Here is a 17,198-nt window from a genome sequence, read left to right on the forward strand (position 1 = left end):
AGGATTGGAAATCGTTATGCGTACGATCTTTCTCATACACCTGTCAATCCAGATGTAAACACACACACACACCGATTCTGGAAATGCGGTTCTAGCTAGCGAATATCCTAATCCACAATCCCACAATCTAATTGTCGCGCTGCCACGTAAACAGACAACAGTTTTTGAAACGCGCTTGGTTTGCCAGATTGACTAATTTTTGAAACATTGTGACCTAATTGGACGATGTGACTTATGTAGTGAAGAATTAGAAATAATATACTGAGCACGAAGTTGTTTACCTCCGGTATTTGAAGAGAGACAGACAGACAGACAGACAGACAGACAGACAGACATTATGTGGACTGCTGACTCAATCTGAAATTGGAGTACTTAATTTCCGGACGCCATTGGTGTAAAACTATTGACGATCAGAGAACCGATATTTGACCGGTCTAGCAAATGCGTGTAAGTACGGAATTAGAATTATTATAATCTAGAACAACGATTCTCTTTTTCCACTTGCTGAAAACAAGAACTCATCGTGGGGAATCTGCCAATATTGTCTTTAATGAAGTACTTAATTGGTTTGAAAATAATAGGTTACCACTAAATGTTAACAAGACCCAGGTTTATCATTTACAACTACGTAAAAAAGTGGAGGATCAAGAACGTATTAAATGGAATGGTTGTGAGTTACTACAAGTTGAGTCATAAACGTTTGTTAACGTATACATTGACAGCAACTTAAAATGGCCTGAACACGTTTTACAACTTCTCAAAAAGCTCATCACAGCAACCTTTACTATTCGTGTGATTTCCACAGTCTATGACCGAGACACCACAAAACTGCTTATTTTAGTTACTTCCATGCATTGTTCTTGTATGGCATAGTTTTCTGGGGTAATCAGGCTTTCCAAAAAAGTATTCATTGCTCAAAACACGGTTGTTAAGATAATGAGCGGAGTCCAGTCTAGATATTCTTGTAGAAACTCTTTTAGAAAATTAGGAATACTGACAAATGCATGTCAGTAAGTCTACTCTCTATAGTGTTTCATTGGTAAAAATGAGCAACTATACAAAACCAATGATTCATACAATATCCACAAAACCAGGAGGAAGATAGACCTCCATTATGAATTAAAAGCCTTAGTATTGTGTAAAAAAGAGTCCACTACATGAGCTGAGCTGCAAGGTGTTCAGTGCTCTCTCACCATCGCTGAAACCACGAGTCCACCAAATTTAAACAGCAGCTCACACACTACCAACTGGACAATTCCATTTATTCGCTTGAAGAATGTCGGTTGCGTTAACTGTGAGTTTTTCTTTTAATCAAATCTGATGTACTCCTATGCATTACGGTAGTTGGAATCATTGTCAACATTACTATGTCTTTTATGTAGCTATTAAAATCGACATTCTCAGTTTTTTAAGCATAATTTTGTCTATACACATCGTGTATTTTGTTTTATACCTACATTTCCTCTTGTAAAGGTTTTTTTGGTATGTATATTGTGTATAATTCGTAATAATCTGACACGTTCTACATCCATGCAAATGTCTCGCTGCACTGGATTTATGGGATCTAAATAAATACATGAATGTCACTTGGTCGGTTTGCGCACACACATTCTAAGTAGCCATTGCTCCACAATATTTTTTGTGATGGAGAGATTTGTTTTGCGTAAAAATCAAAAACGTCACTTCATAAGTGATGGGATCGAAAACTGTGCTGCTTCTCTGCATTTGAGAATATAAATACAATGTTGAAGATTTCCAACATGATTGAAATAACATTAAAAAACGTTTGCTGGACACACGATTTGTAACTGTGTCTCCCACTTTTCGCAAATAGCTGCTTTTGCTAGTCGTCTTTATTATTGTAAGATCCGTGTTAGCTTTCTTGTAATGGTACACGGACCTCCCATCAGCCATAGTATTCATTCGGAGTAATTAAGATATAAAAAAGTGCAACCTTCAGAATTTACTTTCGTTCACGAAACGTGTTCAGACGGCACAGTTGAAGCTAAGCATTCTCGAAAAACGTTCTAGTTGAATTTTGAAGAAATGTAGATGTAGTTTACTGATTCATCGTCGCTTCTTGATAGAACTTTGTAGTTACAAATGAAGAGCACAAAATTGTAATTTTTCTAAAAATATTATTTTGTTAATTGGTTTAAGACCACCAGACTGTATAGTTATTAAGGATACATTAATCGATGTTCAACACCTGTTCCAACAGTTCACCAATATTGTATTATCTTTGACCACAATAGTCACCTGTTAACGACATAAATTGATACTGTAGAGCAAAGTTTTGTGCTTTTATACAAAATTGTCTGTCTACTTTCATTGTGCTAAATTCCAAGAGTACCTAAATAGTCGTATTATAAATACATTATTAACTAAATGTTATAAAGTCTGTGGAGCGAAGGAGTAAAAAAAAGGGAACCGCTGACCTAGTATGGAGGAAGCGATGGAAGATGATGGTATTGTATGGGGAGGGGCAAATTCTTTAGGAAAGGGCTGATACAAAAGATGCTAATTATAGAGACGGAAAACTACTTAACCCTCTTTTCATATATACACATTTTTGCGTGTTTCATCAGAATGGGGTGACTGATTAAATCTACGGAAGGGTGTAATTATTGAAATCTGTAAGCGTGTGTTGTAATGTAGAGATGGTCTTTCTGTCGCTATTTCTATAAAACACAACTGAAGAAACGCATATCCAACATAAAAATGGTTAAGCTGTTACCAACGCAAGCTTTGAACACCTTCGTTCTTCTCTAGGCATTTGGCGGTGGTGTGCCGTGGCCTCCTTCCGACTTTCTGGCTGACGACTGTGGATACCGGTACCTGCAATGTAGCGAGTATGCCGAATCCCGCTGCACCCTGACATTTTTGGTGTTAAATTTCACTGCTAGGTGTGAAAGAAGCGAAAAATGGCAAAGAAAATCACAGGCTCTTAAAGTCTGTAGTTTGATGCTTCTTACTTGTATACTGAACCACCATGCCACCAGTGTCTAAAAAAGTGCCTGAGAAACACAACGAGGTCGACCAGCAGAACAATCTTGGAACTAGGCTACCTATGATCGAATAGAGATCTGAAGGTCTTGACAACCTACAGCATAGCCAAGAGCCGGCCGAAGTGGCCGTGCGGTTAAAGGCGCTGCAGTCTGGAACCGCAAGACCGCTACGGTCGCAGGTTCGAATCCTGCCTCGGGCATGGATGTTTGTGATGTCCTTAGGTTAGTTAGGTTTAACTAGTTCTAAGTTCTAGGGGACTAATGACCTCAGCAGTTGAGTCCCATAGTGCTCAGAGCCATTTGAACCATAGCCAAGACATCGTTTTAACCAATTCATAACTGGGGAAGGCACACAACACGGATTGACACTTAACTACGAATCAGAATTGAACTAATAAGTCAATTACCATGGGTTGTTTGTATCATCACTGCTTACTGTGTTAGTAAGATAACAGCCAAAAAACAAAGCGCATAGGATCTGTCGGTACTTATGTTAGTGGGAAAGAAACTTATTATACAGCAAGTTCGTATGTTGGAGGGTAGTGATATAATTAGTTTCGAGCAATGATTATTGTTGCTGAATAGGAGGCTCGCAGGTGATCATTGTAGAGGCCCCGCACGACCTTAAGTAGCCTTGCATACATTCAGATCGGATGTTGAGAGGTAGATGAAGACACTTCAAATGAATAAAATCTTTGTAACATATATACTAAATATTCAGTTCAATCACCTGAAAACTACTTGAACACCTCCGAAAGTCATCTAATCCATTACATAGAAAAAGCCATTGTAACTTTCCATCGAGGTCAGGAGTGGCAGAGTGCAAGTTTAGATTCGGGAATGATCTCTAAGTGGATATTTAAAGTGAATCGTTCGGCAATTTACATTATGCGAGTCAGGTAAGTAATGGAAAAACTAAAATCTTCGTAGTTGAACAGGTACTGATATTTAAATTGCCATTCACAAATTTTGTTACTTGAAACTACATAGAGGAGTTCATGCTCATATGGAACATGCACGCAATCACATTTCTTGAGAGTGCTTTTTAGTCCTAAAATGCGAATCATTGGAAGTAAAAAAAAAAAAAGCCTCTAATTGCAAATTCTCCATAGTTTGTTTCTCTTGTTTTGGGGTGAACATTCAGTAGTGCTATCGTTGGATCTCATGTTCATCTGTGCACATGCACACACGTAATATATTCCTGACTAAATTACAGTCTGTAAAAGTTGGCAATGTGAACACATTGCCTTAAGCACATCTTTTGTTGATACCGTACCAAATGCACCAATACAGCTTCATGCCACTGCATTGTTGTGCTGTTTATCATCTAGCGTAGAAACCGAGTCTTTGACTTAAATTTTCCTCTAGTCATCACAGTTTTGTCTGTATATATGTTAGATAAGCATTGGATAAATGAATTTCAGCACACTATATGGTGACTCCAGGATGAAACAGTCATAAAACATGTCAAGAAAAATTTTGTGACTTATTTGATCACCTGTTTCATCTCTATTAACTACTAAGCTTCTGACAGTCTAAATCATTTCTTGTTTCTACTTAATGGTTGGTTTCAATTAAACCATCTGCAAACAAAGATGTTGATAGTGATCTGGCACTACTAATCTAGTACCATGTACTAGATACTGGTTGAAAATGTCCACAGAATTTGAGGACTTTGGCATTTGTGATAAGAGGATGTGAGTAATGCAGGAGGCTCCCTCTTGCTGCTCCTGTTAAATCTGTGTTCACAGATTCTTTTGGTCTTCATGGCACCAAAACCTTAGAATTTCTATCTAAATTGTTTCATGGTATTTTTTTTTTTTTAATCCAATGCATGTAAAAATTTATTCTTTGGAAGGTAATTCCAATATGTAAAATAAAATGTTCTAGCTTCTATCAGTGATGCTGTAAAATATTTGTAAAGTAATTCTGAAATTAGAGGTAACTTGGACAGTGAGAAGCTGCAGATTAAAACTGTTCCAGGCCAGGACTCTGTCTTGACTTTGGCCCTTCGTGGGCAAGGGCTCTATCAATTGAACTGTTCATTGCCTGACTTGCAACCTGCTCTTACAGCTTTGCTTTAGAACAGTAGGCATCTCCTACCTCTCAAACTTCACAGTAGGTCTGGATAATTTGAGGGGTTAGAACTCCTGGAGGGAAGGATATAGACAGAAACAGCTTAGTCACAGCAGAGGGGGGGGGGGGGGAGGGGGGAAAGCGGGGGGGGGGGGGGGGGGGAAAGCGGGGGGGGGGGAAAGCGGGGGGGGGGGGGACAGTTTCCAGAAAGAAGGTAGGAGAGAGGCACTGTCTGAAGCAAAGCTGTGAGTGTAATTTGTGTCATTCATGGATAGCTCAGATGGTACAGAAATTGCCCATGAAAGGCAAAGATCAAAGGTTAGTCTGTCACACAGTTCTAACATGCCAGAAAGTTTCAGTATATTTGCCAAGATAATCTATATGGTCATGGCAATTTCTGTAATGCCTTTCAAAGGAACAATACACTATCTCTGGCAGTTGGTTTATAATACTCTGTTGCTCTGCTGTAACGATATGATAATCAAAACATGACTGCATTTGCAATAACATTTCGTAGTACAGCCCGTTCACGACTGGTGCTTGTGTTGTCAGGCTGTGCCTGCTGGGCTTGGTGGTGGTGACGGCCACTCTGGAGGTGCCCAACTCTCCGTGTCCAGATGCCTTCCGCTACCTGCAAGGCGCAGATGGCTACTGGTCGGGGCTGGTGCGGGTCCCTGCCCCCAACGGCCTGCCAATGAAGGTCGTCACAGAGCTCTACCTCAAGGCAGCACTGCCCAGTGTACGTACAAATACCACTCTGTTTTCGCAATCCCTTCACAGGATAAGGATCAGCAATGGCTGCATAATAGCATGTGAAAGGCCAACAAGAATATGTAGCCACATGGTAGTGACAGACTATTTTAGGTCACAAATGAATTCAGTTTTTGAGATAGTTTCTATTCTGTAGGCAGTTCTGTAGGCAGTTCTGTAGGATCTGAAAGATACCTATCTGCAGCTCCCATAACTTGTTCACTGCCAAATGTTTTCCAGTCTAAAATTCTTTGTAACTGTGGTAATTAGTGCATACCAAATTTGATAACGATTGATGTTTCAAGAATTTATTCTTCAAATTTCTCAGTGCCTTATTTCCAAATAACTTGTAGCCAGGTGCATCAAAAATTTATTTTAAAAACTGATATCACCAGTTGACCAAGCAATCTTAAGTAGTATGCTTACTTTGGAGGTAATAAATAAGAATCCCTTTTTGATTCCACAAAATGGAGTTGGTAATCTTAGCGATAAACGAAATTGATTTCCAACTTTTGGGGCTGTGCCACTGGCTTTCACAAGACAGCATTGATTGCTACTTGGTTTTTGTCATAAAGTGAGAGACAAATGTGCCGGTGGTATTAAGTTTGACAACAGAAATATCCGTTTTTACAAGATAATGTAATTGGATAAAGTAAGTCTACTCAACAAGTGGCAGGAGGAGGACTCTCACATACAAAAACATGTTTTACATATGAAAACTTCTGGAGCCAGTGGCTTGTTCTTCTGGCAGTAGTAGTCACCCATGACCCGGGGTTCTGGGTGACTTTTCCAAACTCTCTCTCTCTCTATTCCTAAACCTCTCCAGTCCTCTTCCTTCCCCTTCAACCCTTCTGTGAGGAGGAGGAGGAGGAGGAGGAGGAGGAATCACTGGCCCTGAAAGCTAGCACACACAACCTGTGTGTTCTCCTGCACTGGCTTTGCTAGTAGATTCTTTATCTATTCAATTACATTATATGGTATCAAATCGGCACACAAAGGGTGATGGTGTGTTGTTCCTGTGTATTCAACAAAAGACAAATGACTAAATATCACACATAAACAAAACTTCAGAATTTGCTTACATGTGTGTTCTTTCTGTAGAATCTAGATCGTAGACAAATCCTGTGATGTGGGTAGTTAATTTTACAGTTTTGTTGTGGTTATTAAAATAAAATATTTGATTGAATTAAGGAAGTAACATTGACCAATTAAATATTTAAATATGTATTTATCTGGAACTGCGCGACCGCTACGGTCGCAGGTTCGAATCCTGCCTCGAGCGTGGATGTGTGTGATGTCCTTAGGTTAGTTAGGTTTAAGTAGTTCTAAGTTCTAGGGGACTGATAACCTCAGATGTTAAGTCCCATAGTGCTCAGAGCCATTTTGTATTTGTTAGGCAGGTTCTCTTACAGCATTTAATTACAAAAACAGAATTTAAATATAAATGCAGAGGATAAATACGAATGTTAGAAGTGAACAAACAGTATAACATGGTTTAGGAACTTGCTTGTATTGTTGAAGTACCCTTAAAACAGGAAGTGTCAGCTTAACATCTTTACAAGAGCTTATCATCAAGTACTCTTAATTTGCGAAAGGAGAACATAAAAAAAATTTGTATCCACCAAGCTAATAACCTTCTATACTAGAATCAGGTTTGTGCCACTGTAAGTTAACTCATGAATTGTTGTGAAAGATGTGTTACTATATGAAATATAATATTTCAATGATATTATAACCATCTCTCTTAGTTTGACACACTTTCTGCTTCTGTAAATATACAAATGATTGTTTAATAGAGTGGTAGAAGCTAGTCTACGTGTTCCCCCAGCCAAATCCTGATAACCCATCCATTCATTTAGCAGCTCTCTTTCACCTTCGCATACGCCATCTACCCACAGCTGAAGATGTTACCAGTTAACCACAAACATTATGCATTGTCATAAGTCCTCTGACTAGATTGATGCGACCTGCCATATCTTTCTCCCCCCTCACCTCAGAGTAGCATCTGCACCTCAGTTATTTTCTGGATGTAGTCCAATCTGTTTCCCCTTAAGTTTCTACCCTCTACTGCTCTCATGGAAACTATTGCCAGATGTATGAACACATGTCCTAGCATTGTCTGTCTCTTCCTTTTGTCATTGTTCCTTTACCTGCCTATTTGTGGAGAATACCCCCTCCCCATTCATTATCTTATCGGCACCAACATCAATATGCATTCATCTTTGGACTCTAAACATTATCTTTGGCTGTCCCGCCATGTTCAGTTTAGTTCTTTGTGATTCTTGTATGTGTTAAGGTTAATAAATGAACTACTGCTAAAGGGGTGTGGTTATTGGTACAACCAACCCGAACACACCCCTCACTGGTGACCCCAAGTTGTAACATCTTCCGTTTTCGCCGTTTTACTGTGTCCGCGACCTCCGCGTTGGTTATTTTCGCGTGTATTACATTGACACAGCATTCGAACAATGTCTTCGGCCCAGCGCCTAATGCCGGATTTTGTGATAGAGATGCATCGTGTTGTGGGCGATGTACACCCGCCAGGACTGCAACAAAATGCCTCTCACTTGATAATTCCGCCGATTTCGCCGAACGTTTTCGAGCCTGCAACAATAAGTGAGGTTAGGAGTGTGCATGACTCTGGCTATCAAACACCTTTGTTCCCGCCACATGTGTCCTCCCTCATCAACTGCACAGTTACCTCTTATGGACCAACGCTGATTTCTGCAACTGCTTTGTCAGACAACCTACTACTGCCAGGACAATGATTTGCTATGGCGAAATCCATGCAGTACCACACGGATACCTGCCACATGGCCAGACGTGCTTCGTTCACAGGTCAACCACCTCAGCATCTGACAAAGTCCGCGCCTGCCTCGGTTCAGCATTGGCACATGGCTTCCTACTTAGATACCTCGGCCTGCAACAGGAACAATAACTTGTTATCTGTGCATGACCCCCACCTCTGTCCCACTGCTACGCCTCAGTGTTTTGTGCCACGACATTCACCTTATCCGCACACCGTTTTGAGTGGAGTGACTATGAACAGTGAACATTCACACATTCCGTCCCACGTTCGACATCATTTCCCACACTGTGCTTCTGGACAGCCCGCACCTCTGCAGCCTCCCTGCAACACAGGTGGCCCCGGCTCTGATCATATGTCGAGCTTTCTGCAGACTAACACGCATTCTCAAATTTTCAACTTTTTCTCACCTGTCTCCCCCCCCCCCCCCCCCCCCTCCATGCCGGCTCCATTCGAACTTCCGCCGCCATTCTTGTCACATCTCGGTGTATCACCCGCATCTGTCTTCCGTGGCGCGTCAATCCGCAACGTGTTGAACACCCGCAATGTGTTGAACACCCGCAACCGCAATTGACACATTATGGTGTCTCACCCGCATCGGCCTTCCGCATCACAACGGATCATTCTCAACCACAACGTGTCACCTTCACGCTGCCACCCGAACAGCCATTGTTTCCACATCCTCTGGAGGCACACTCTCCTGGGATACTACAACAACAACAGCTCGTTTCAGGCAGTGCCCCAACAAACTCAACTCAGCGTGTTCTTCTGAACATCTTACAATGCTTACCGACACTGCCACTGTTTAATCCCGACACTGCCACTGTTTAATCCCGACAGAGCTACAACCTGGTTCAAAACTGCGGACGAAGTGTTTGACCATTACAAACTCGATGAGTCAACCAGGTTTCTGTGCCTCATCACCCACCTGCACGACCAGGATGACTTGATTGCTGACCTGGTCGACGCCCCGCACTCACCTACCAAAAAGACAGTTCTATGTCGGCTTGCACACTCAACTGAGGCAGCAATACGGCAAGTGCTCCGTGTTGAGCAACTAGGCAATGACAAACCTTCCCAGCTCTGGAGACGGCTACGTGCCCTGGTCAGTGCCGATCTACTCTCTGACGCAGCTCTCCTCACCATCAGGTCAGATAAACTATCTCCTCACATCCGCTTTGCTCTGGCTCAAAGGTCTCCTGAACGTGTTGAGCAAAGAATGACAATTGCTGACAAGCTACACGATGCACGATGCATCATTGCTGTCTTTCGCCAGCCACTGCCTACCTGACAAGTCTCAGGTTCAGGCTCATCGTCTTGCGGCCGGGGCTGTACTGTGCCGACCATTCCGCTCACTCTGGCAAGCAGTAAACAAGCAACTGGGACGTCACCGGCTCCGCACAGTCACACCCCCTCCTGCAACCGAACCTGCAGTGGCCACTGAACCTCAGCCACCGCCACTGGCAAAGAACGTTCTGCAGGAAATGCAACCGCACTACCCGTACTGTTACTTCTACACATGGTTTGGTGAGGTGGCACGGAACAGCAGACCACCCTGCTACTCCCCAAACGCCAATCGCAGGTAGGTCTGGTTGCCGCCTTCTGTGCACAACATGACAGGCACCCCCCAGTGCTCCATTCTGTTCGGGAACGACCGGATAATTGCGAACGACTTTACATTAAAGACATTTCGTAGGGATACCTTTTCCTAGTGGACACAAGCGCCAATGTTTCGCTGCTGCCTATGTCCTTAGTGTCGTCAAACATCCGCCCTCATCATACTTCACTGCAAGCTGGGAATTCAACTAAACTACAATGCTCGGGTTCAATTTCCCACGTCGTCTCACTCTCTGCAAACTGCAAATTCGCGTGGACTTTCTTAGTGTGCGAAATTGACGAACCCATACTAGGCATTGACTTCTTGCGACACCACAAACTTTCACTGGATCTAGTGCGGAACACCGTGTTTCATCATCCGTCCAAGACACTCTTCCTCTGTGCTCAGTCGAGCAAACCCCCCATGACACATTGGTCCGGGCTCATCTCATCCATACACGCTCGTCTCTGTCGATGACGTAACAAGAAACTACACACAAGTGCCTCGCTCACCTATGAAAGGAAAACCACGAGCTTTCCCTCTGGCTCCACGAAACACAGCTCCAGCTCTCCAATACAGTGAAGGGATTACAGACACTACAGCAACGAGAAAGCTAGGTCAGTAATTGCGCCGAATCTGCTTACAATCCCAGCAATCGAGCCTCCGTGTGTGTACCTTCCGCTACCCCTCGTAACTGTGCTATCAAGACTGCCATAACATGTACCAACAGTTCCGCAGGGCCACACCCTCCTAACATGGCAGTGTTTGACATTCGGCCGGACACCAAGTGCGCATGCGTGATGAGCGTCATGTGTTCCCAAACTGACGACTCCTACCCTGCCCCTCGCAGACAGCACCTCAAACTATATAACTTCGGCTCCTGCGCGCGACCGTACGACCGCCACTGACAACACAAACAGTGCACTCAAGCCAAGCGTTTCGCCCATGACGGTGCTGCCACAGGCTGCGCCCTTGGACAATGGACTCACTAACGGCTCACGAGCTCTACCGGGCTCACCCGACCATGGTGCCACTGCTTCGGGCCGGCGGCCATCTTGTCGCATTGACTGCTGGGACACTTCGCTGCCTCGGCTCCTGTCAGACGTGCCGAGTGGCTTCAAACACTACGACCACGTCTCACCTGCCCTGCCTGCCACACATTGTAAACAAACCGCCTCACGTGCCGCCGGCAACATTTCCGTCATCACCAACGGCATGGTTCACAAGCTTCGCCTCACACCAGGTCCCCCGCTCTCCAGTAAACAGAGTCGACTTTGTCCCGAGTGCCTCTCCGACCTTAAAAAGCAGATTTCTGAAGTTCTAAGCTCCGGCGTCATTGAATCCTCTGCCACTAGCTGGTCTACGCCTATACATATGACACCCAAGAAAGACGAGTCCTGGCGCATGTGCGGAGACCATCGTCGACTAAATGCATGAACAATTATGGACACTTACCCCATACCCAACATTGCAGACTTCACCAGTTCCCTCGCAGGTGCGACCACGTTCTGTCATTGATTGCAAAGAGGCCTACCACCAGATCCCCATGGCACCTGAAGACAAAGAGAAGACAGCAATCACCACCCCGATAGGGTTATTTAAGTTTAGATTCATGCCCTTTGGTCCAAAAACGCAACCCAGACCTGGCAACGCTTCATCAACGAAGTGCTATTTGATCTAAAATTCTGCTTTGCATATCTTGATGACATTCTTGTGTTCAGCTCCTCTGTCGAGGACAACATTCGACATGTGCAAACTGTTATGAACACTTCCGTGGCAGCAGGCATCGAGACCAACCAGGACAAATTGCAGCTACATTAACCCGCTGTCACTTTCCTTGGTTTTCGGATCTCTGCCGACGGCATTTCACTGCCCCCTGAGAAAGTACAAACGATACTAAACCTACCGAGACCTTTGTCATTCAAAGAGCTCTGGCACTTTCTGGGGACAGTTAATTATTATCGCTGACATCTACCTCAGGCTACGGAGATTCAGGCTCCACTGAGAGATGCCTTGGCAGGCACCAACACTTCGGATCCCGGACCGTTCCATGGACCCCTGCTATGTCCGACTCTTTCAGCGCCCTCAAAAATCTTCTTGCCAAGGCCTGCAGCATCGCGCATCCTTATCCCAATGCACAGCTTTTCATCACCACTGACGTGAGTGATACTGCCATCGGCGCTGTCCTTAGCCAGACAATTGACAGCCAAACTTCGCCTCTGCAGTTCTTCTCGCACAAGCTCACCAATGCACAACGGAAATATTCCGTGTTTGACAGCGAGTTGCTCGTGGTCTACAAAGCGATTAAGCATTTTAAGACTGACATTGAGGGACGCCCTTTCTATATTTTAATGGGCGACAAACCTCTGGCTAAGGCCATTACAAACCCGCCAGCTGACCCGCCTCCTCACCGCTTCAGATACATGGACTTCATATCTCAGTTCACCACCGATGTCAGACACATAAAGGGTGCTGACAAAATAGTTGCTGATTTCCTTTCATGAGTCGACGCTGTCCATTCACTGTTAGACCTCTCTAAACTGTCTAACCTCCAACCCGCTGACAAGGAAACACAAAACCTGATTTCAGACTCTACCTCTTCACTACACTTCGTCCGCACCACCTTCCCTGGTATATCTGGTGCGACGACAGTATGGGCACGATATGCCCCCTCATCCCAACCACGCTCCGTCGAGCTGTCTTCAGTGCATTGCATAATTTAGCCCACCCCAGTGTTCATGCGTCCGCCCGCCTCATAGCGGAGTGCTTTGTGTGGTGAAATGTCAACAAGGACTGCCAGCAATGGGCGCGCTCCTGCGTAGCGTGCCAACGCTGCAAAGTACACAAGCACACTTCACCCCCTACGGCGCCTTTTGATCCCTCCTGGGCGTTTCCAGCATATTCATATTGACATTGTCGGCCCCCTCTCCCCCTCTAACGGCTTTCGTTATATTCTCTCATCTATCGACTGAACAACTCGCTGGTTTGAGGCTGCCCCCCTCCCCAATATTACTGCAGAAACTGTTGCTCGAGCTTTCGTCGAGTCATGGGTATTCCATTTCGGACGTCCAGCTATCATCATGACTGATCACAGCAGACAATTTGAGTCGGCCCTGTTCAATGGGATTTGTAACATTTGCAGCATCCGACGCATCCATACCACAGCATATCACCCGCAAAGTAATGGGCTACTCGAGGGCTGGCACCGCATTTTTTAAGGCGGCTCTTCGATGCCACGACACTCTATGGATGGAGGCCCTTCCCCTTGTGCTACTCAGCATTCGTGCGATCTATAAGGAAGACCTCAAAGGCACAATAGCCAAGTTCGTATACAGCCAGAACATTGTTCTCCCTGGCAAACTTGTGAGCCCTTCCGCTTCTCTCCCTCAGTCTGACTTACCTTCCTTCATGGACTGCGTGAGACTCTCATTTCATCAACCTCCATATCCCTCCGCATGCCAGCCATTCCTGCCCTAAGGTTCACGTCCCGAAATCTCTGGACAATTGGCAGTACGTCATGCTCCGAGATGACACTGTCCGTGCTCCCCTCCAACCTCCATGTACCGGCCTGTACAAAGTTCTCCAGCGCTCAGCCAACGCCTACGACATCCAGATCAGAGATTCAGCTGTTACAGCCTCTCTCAACAGACTTAAGCCTGTTCATGTCAAGCCTTCTTCTACCCCCCTTCAGGCCACGATCATGCTTGGACTTACACACTTGATCGAGTGACTTCCAGCTCCAATCGTCTAGCTCTCCTCCGACCTCGCCCTCTACGCCGGTCTCATGCACTCCGTTAAGTGACCAGATGCTCCCCTCGTTGAGCTTACCCACGATCACGCCCTCACCGCCGGCCCCTTCACCGGTCCCTTTGACCTTTCCACTGTCGCCTGCCTCGCCCTGTCAAGGTTTCTCTCACACCCACATCTTGAACTTGCCCTCGCTCGAGGTGATTGTGCCTGTCGCCCTGGACATAATCCATGACATCGCAATAATACTGCATGATTATACACTGTTCGTCGTGTGTTCCTCTTCATCCAGTGCTCATGACACAACCTCCGCCATTCCCTGCCACCTGGTGAAATGTGTTCCCCTCCTGCCCGACATCGACCTGCCTGGACATGCTTCGTGTGTTTGCCACGCCCATCTGGGGACATCGTCGTTGTCACTCTGTTCCACCTGCAAACCGCCGGCTTACCTGTCGCCGCACGACCAGCATGCCCAGTACGACGCCCGGCGCGCTTCAATGACTTCCAGGTTCGGTGGCCGAACCTTCCTTCACGACTTCTACTCACACAGCTCCCTGACGACACTGTCGAGCTGACCATGGTCCGGCTCCCATGGACCACCCCTGCCGACACCATAGTCATCCTCCCCCCCCCCCCCCTCTGGCCTTTCAAGAGTACTCCGTACTGGGGTTGAGAGAGCTGGCTATGTGGCGCTGATGAAATCACACCAACATCAATATGCATTCATCTTTGGACTCTAAGCATTATCTTTGGCTGTCCCGCCATGTTCAGTTCAGTTCTTTGTGATCCTTGTGTGTGTTACGGTTAATAAATGAACTACTGCTAAATGGGTGTGATTATTGGTGCAACCATCCCGAACACACTCTTAAAGTCCATCTGATGCAAAATGTGTATCTTATCTAACACTCCCCAGGGGTCACACCTCCTTTGTGAGTATATAGTTGGCCACCATAGAGCCCTAGCTCTTGCAATGCTACTTCCTTTTAGCGTTGTAAGTCTTTCTTTTGTCCATTTTTCTTTTTTCCACTTGATTGTCTTCTTGCTGCCGATTATGCTTGGATCTGATTTGTGTTTTAGACACACATTTTGTTACCTTCTGGCCTTCTACAGCTTCACATTATTAATTAGATGGTCCCCCTTGTTGGGTTTGGCTTGCTGCTTCTTCCTTCCAAGTTTTACAGAAGTGCAAATCGTGCAGGGCAGGTCACACAGCATGGCATATGCCCTACCTTTGTGGCCTTCCTCTCTTTGCATCCTTCTTTCATGCAATACAGTACTCAATACAGCAGCTATTCCATTGTGGGAGCTGGAGGGTCATGAGCTACCTTCACTGTGGTAGCTCCCTGACAATGCAGGAATGGCACTGTAGTTGCCTGAGCTGGAAACTCCCCCTGGAAGCCAAGTAGTATGTGTCAACCATAGTTGGGGCACGGGGCAATTGTTTTCTGGTCAGATAACTGTGCTTTTGTTGGTTGGCACCTGTGGGGAGAGCTCCCATTTAGAGAGGGTGGTACAGTTGTGGAAGATTCAGGTATGAAGTGAATGAAACTTTCTTCCACTGGTGGCTGCACGGCCCCCAATACTTGGATTGTTATAGGATGGGTGGGGTTAATTTTTGGCTACGAAGTCACGGTTCTTCATCGAACACCTGGAGGACAGGTTTGGGGAAGTCCCAGTGATTTCATAGGTGGAAAGTGGCTCCATTCTACTTAAAATGGCCTCCCCTGCTCACTCTCAGAGGCACTGCTCGCCTGTGAAAAGCTGGCATTTGTGTCACTATAACCCCCCCCCCCCCCGGCCCCCCCTCCTGCCCCCCCGACCAATGAGTTATTATAGGGCACAGTGTATGATTTTCCACTGAGATCACTTTTTACATACTGAGTGAGAGTTATGTGCTAATTTGGAGTGACAGGTTGTAAACACCAGCCCTGTCGCCATCAGTTGCACACAAATGATCCTTGCGGGTGCTTCCTCCCTCCCCACTGTGTCAACTGTGTGGAGGACCATTCCCCCTGTTCACAATACTTCAACATTTACAAAAGAGAAAAGAAAATCCAGGAATATGAGACCCTTGACTGTCTCATATATTAAGAGGCCAAGAAGAAATAAGATCACAAACATCTTGCACTTCTGATGACATATGGCACTGCTACAACGTCATCCTCCTTAGTAACTATGCATTTGCCTCTGTGTCTTCTATGTGTGGTCCTCATGCTTGCTAGACTACACCCACCTCTCTGGTAATTGGGGTCTTCCTCCTACAGCTTCACCCAAAGCTCCTTTGGGAGTATAGATTACCTATTTAGGTGGGGACATCAATTTTCAACTCCAGTCAGAGAAACAATGTCCTCCTCTGGCACCCCTTACCAGATAGGGGTCCCTCAGGATGCTCATTCCCAGGACTATGCTGATCTGCAATGGGATGCCAGCTGGTGGCTGAACGAGCCACAGATTGCAGTCTGTCCCAGAATAAGGGACAGAAAAGTCCTTGCGGAAGTTTATATAATACAAGGACAAGAAATCATGTCTCCAAAAAGAGAGATTCTGGTGGCCTCCAAGCTGCCAGACCCCTCATGTTCCGTTTCTGTATTAGAGACAGCATTCCTGGTGACCCTCTGTCCTCAGACGCCCTGCTCTCCCTCATGCTTCCTGTTTCGGGACAAATGTGTGTTGACGGTGTATCTTCACAGCCAGTGGCAGCAGACAGACCAGGGGTGTGACCTGCCTCTTGGACCCTTCACCCCCCCCCCCCCCCCCCACACACACAGATAGTGTGATCCTTCAGTGGAACTGTAAATTTCCTCTACCACTTTGCTGAGGGGTGTGTGTGTGTGTGTGTGTGTGTGTGTGTGTGTGTGTGTGTGTGTGTGTGTGTGTGTGTCCTGATGCCACTCCAGAGCCAGACTGCATCTACAGCCAAATCTGTAGTGAGGATTGGTTCCTGTGCCAGTGGTGAGAAAGCATGATCGTCCCAATACTGAAACGCGATAAACACCCCAAACACCCCCTCCCCCTTGAGATGGACAGCTACTGCCCATTTAGTCTCTCCAATGTTCTCTACAAGTTACTCCAAAGTATGGCGAGCCAACAGCTGTTTTGGTATCTTGAGTCTTGGAGTTGTTTGGTTCCATCCCAGGGCATTTTTCATTAAGGCCATTCTGCAGCAGACAGTGGGTCTGCCTGGAGTCTACTATTTGGTCAGATGTTCCCTGGC

General features: G+C 45.6%; 1 protein-coding gene across 1 annotated transcript in view; it reads left to right on the plus strand.

Moving 5' to 3' along the window:
- LOC124545279 (serine protease gd-like) overlaps positions 1 to 17,198 on the plus strand; it is a 294,473-nt gene that overhangs the window by 205,076 nt on the left and 72,199 nt on the right. Inside the window, exon 2 of the mRNA XM_047124163.1 lies at positions 5,637 to 5,823. Within this exon, the coding sequence (XP_046980119.1) occupies positions 5,637 to 5,823 (187 nt within the window). The remainder of the gene's footprint in view (positions 1 to 5,636; positions 5,824 to 17,198) is intronic.

Source organism: Schistocerca americana, chromosome 8, assembly GCF_021461395.2.
Source record: "Schistocerca americana isolate TAMUIC-IGC-003095 chromosome 8, iqSchAmer2.1, whole genome shotgun sequence".
NCBI lineage: Eukaryota > Metazoa > Arthropoda > Insecta > Orthoptera > Acrididae > Schistocerca > Schistocerca americana.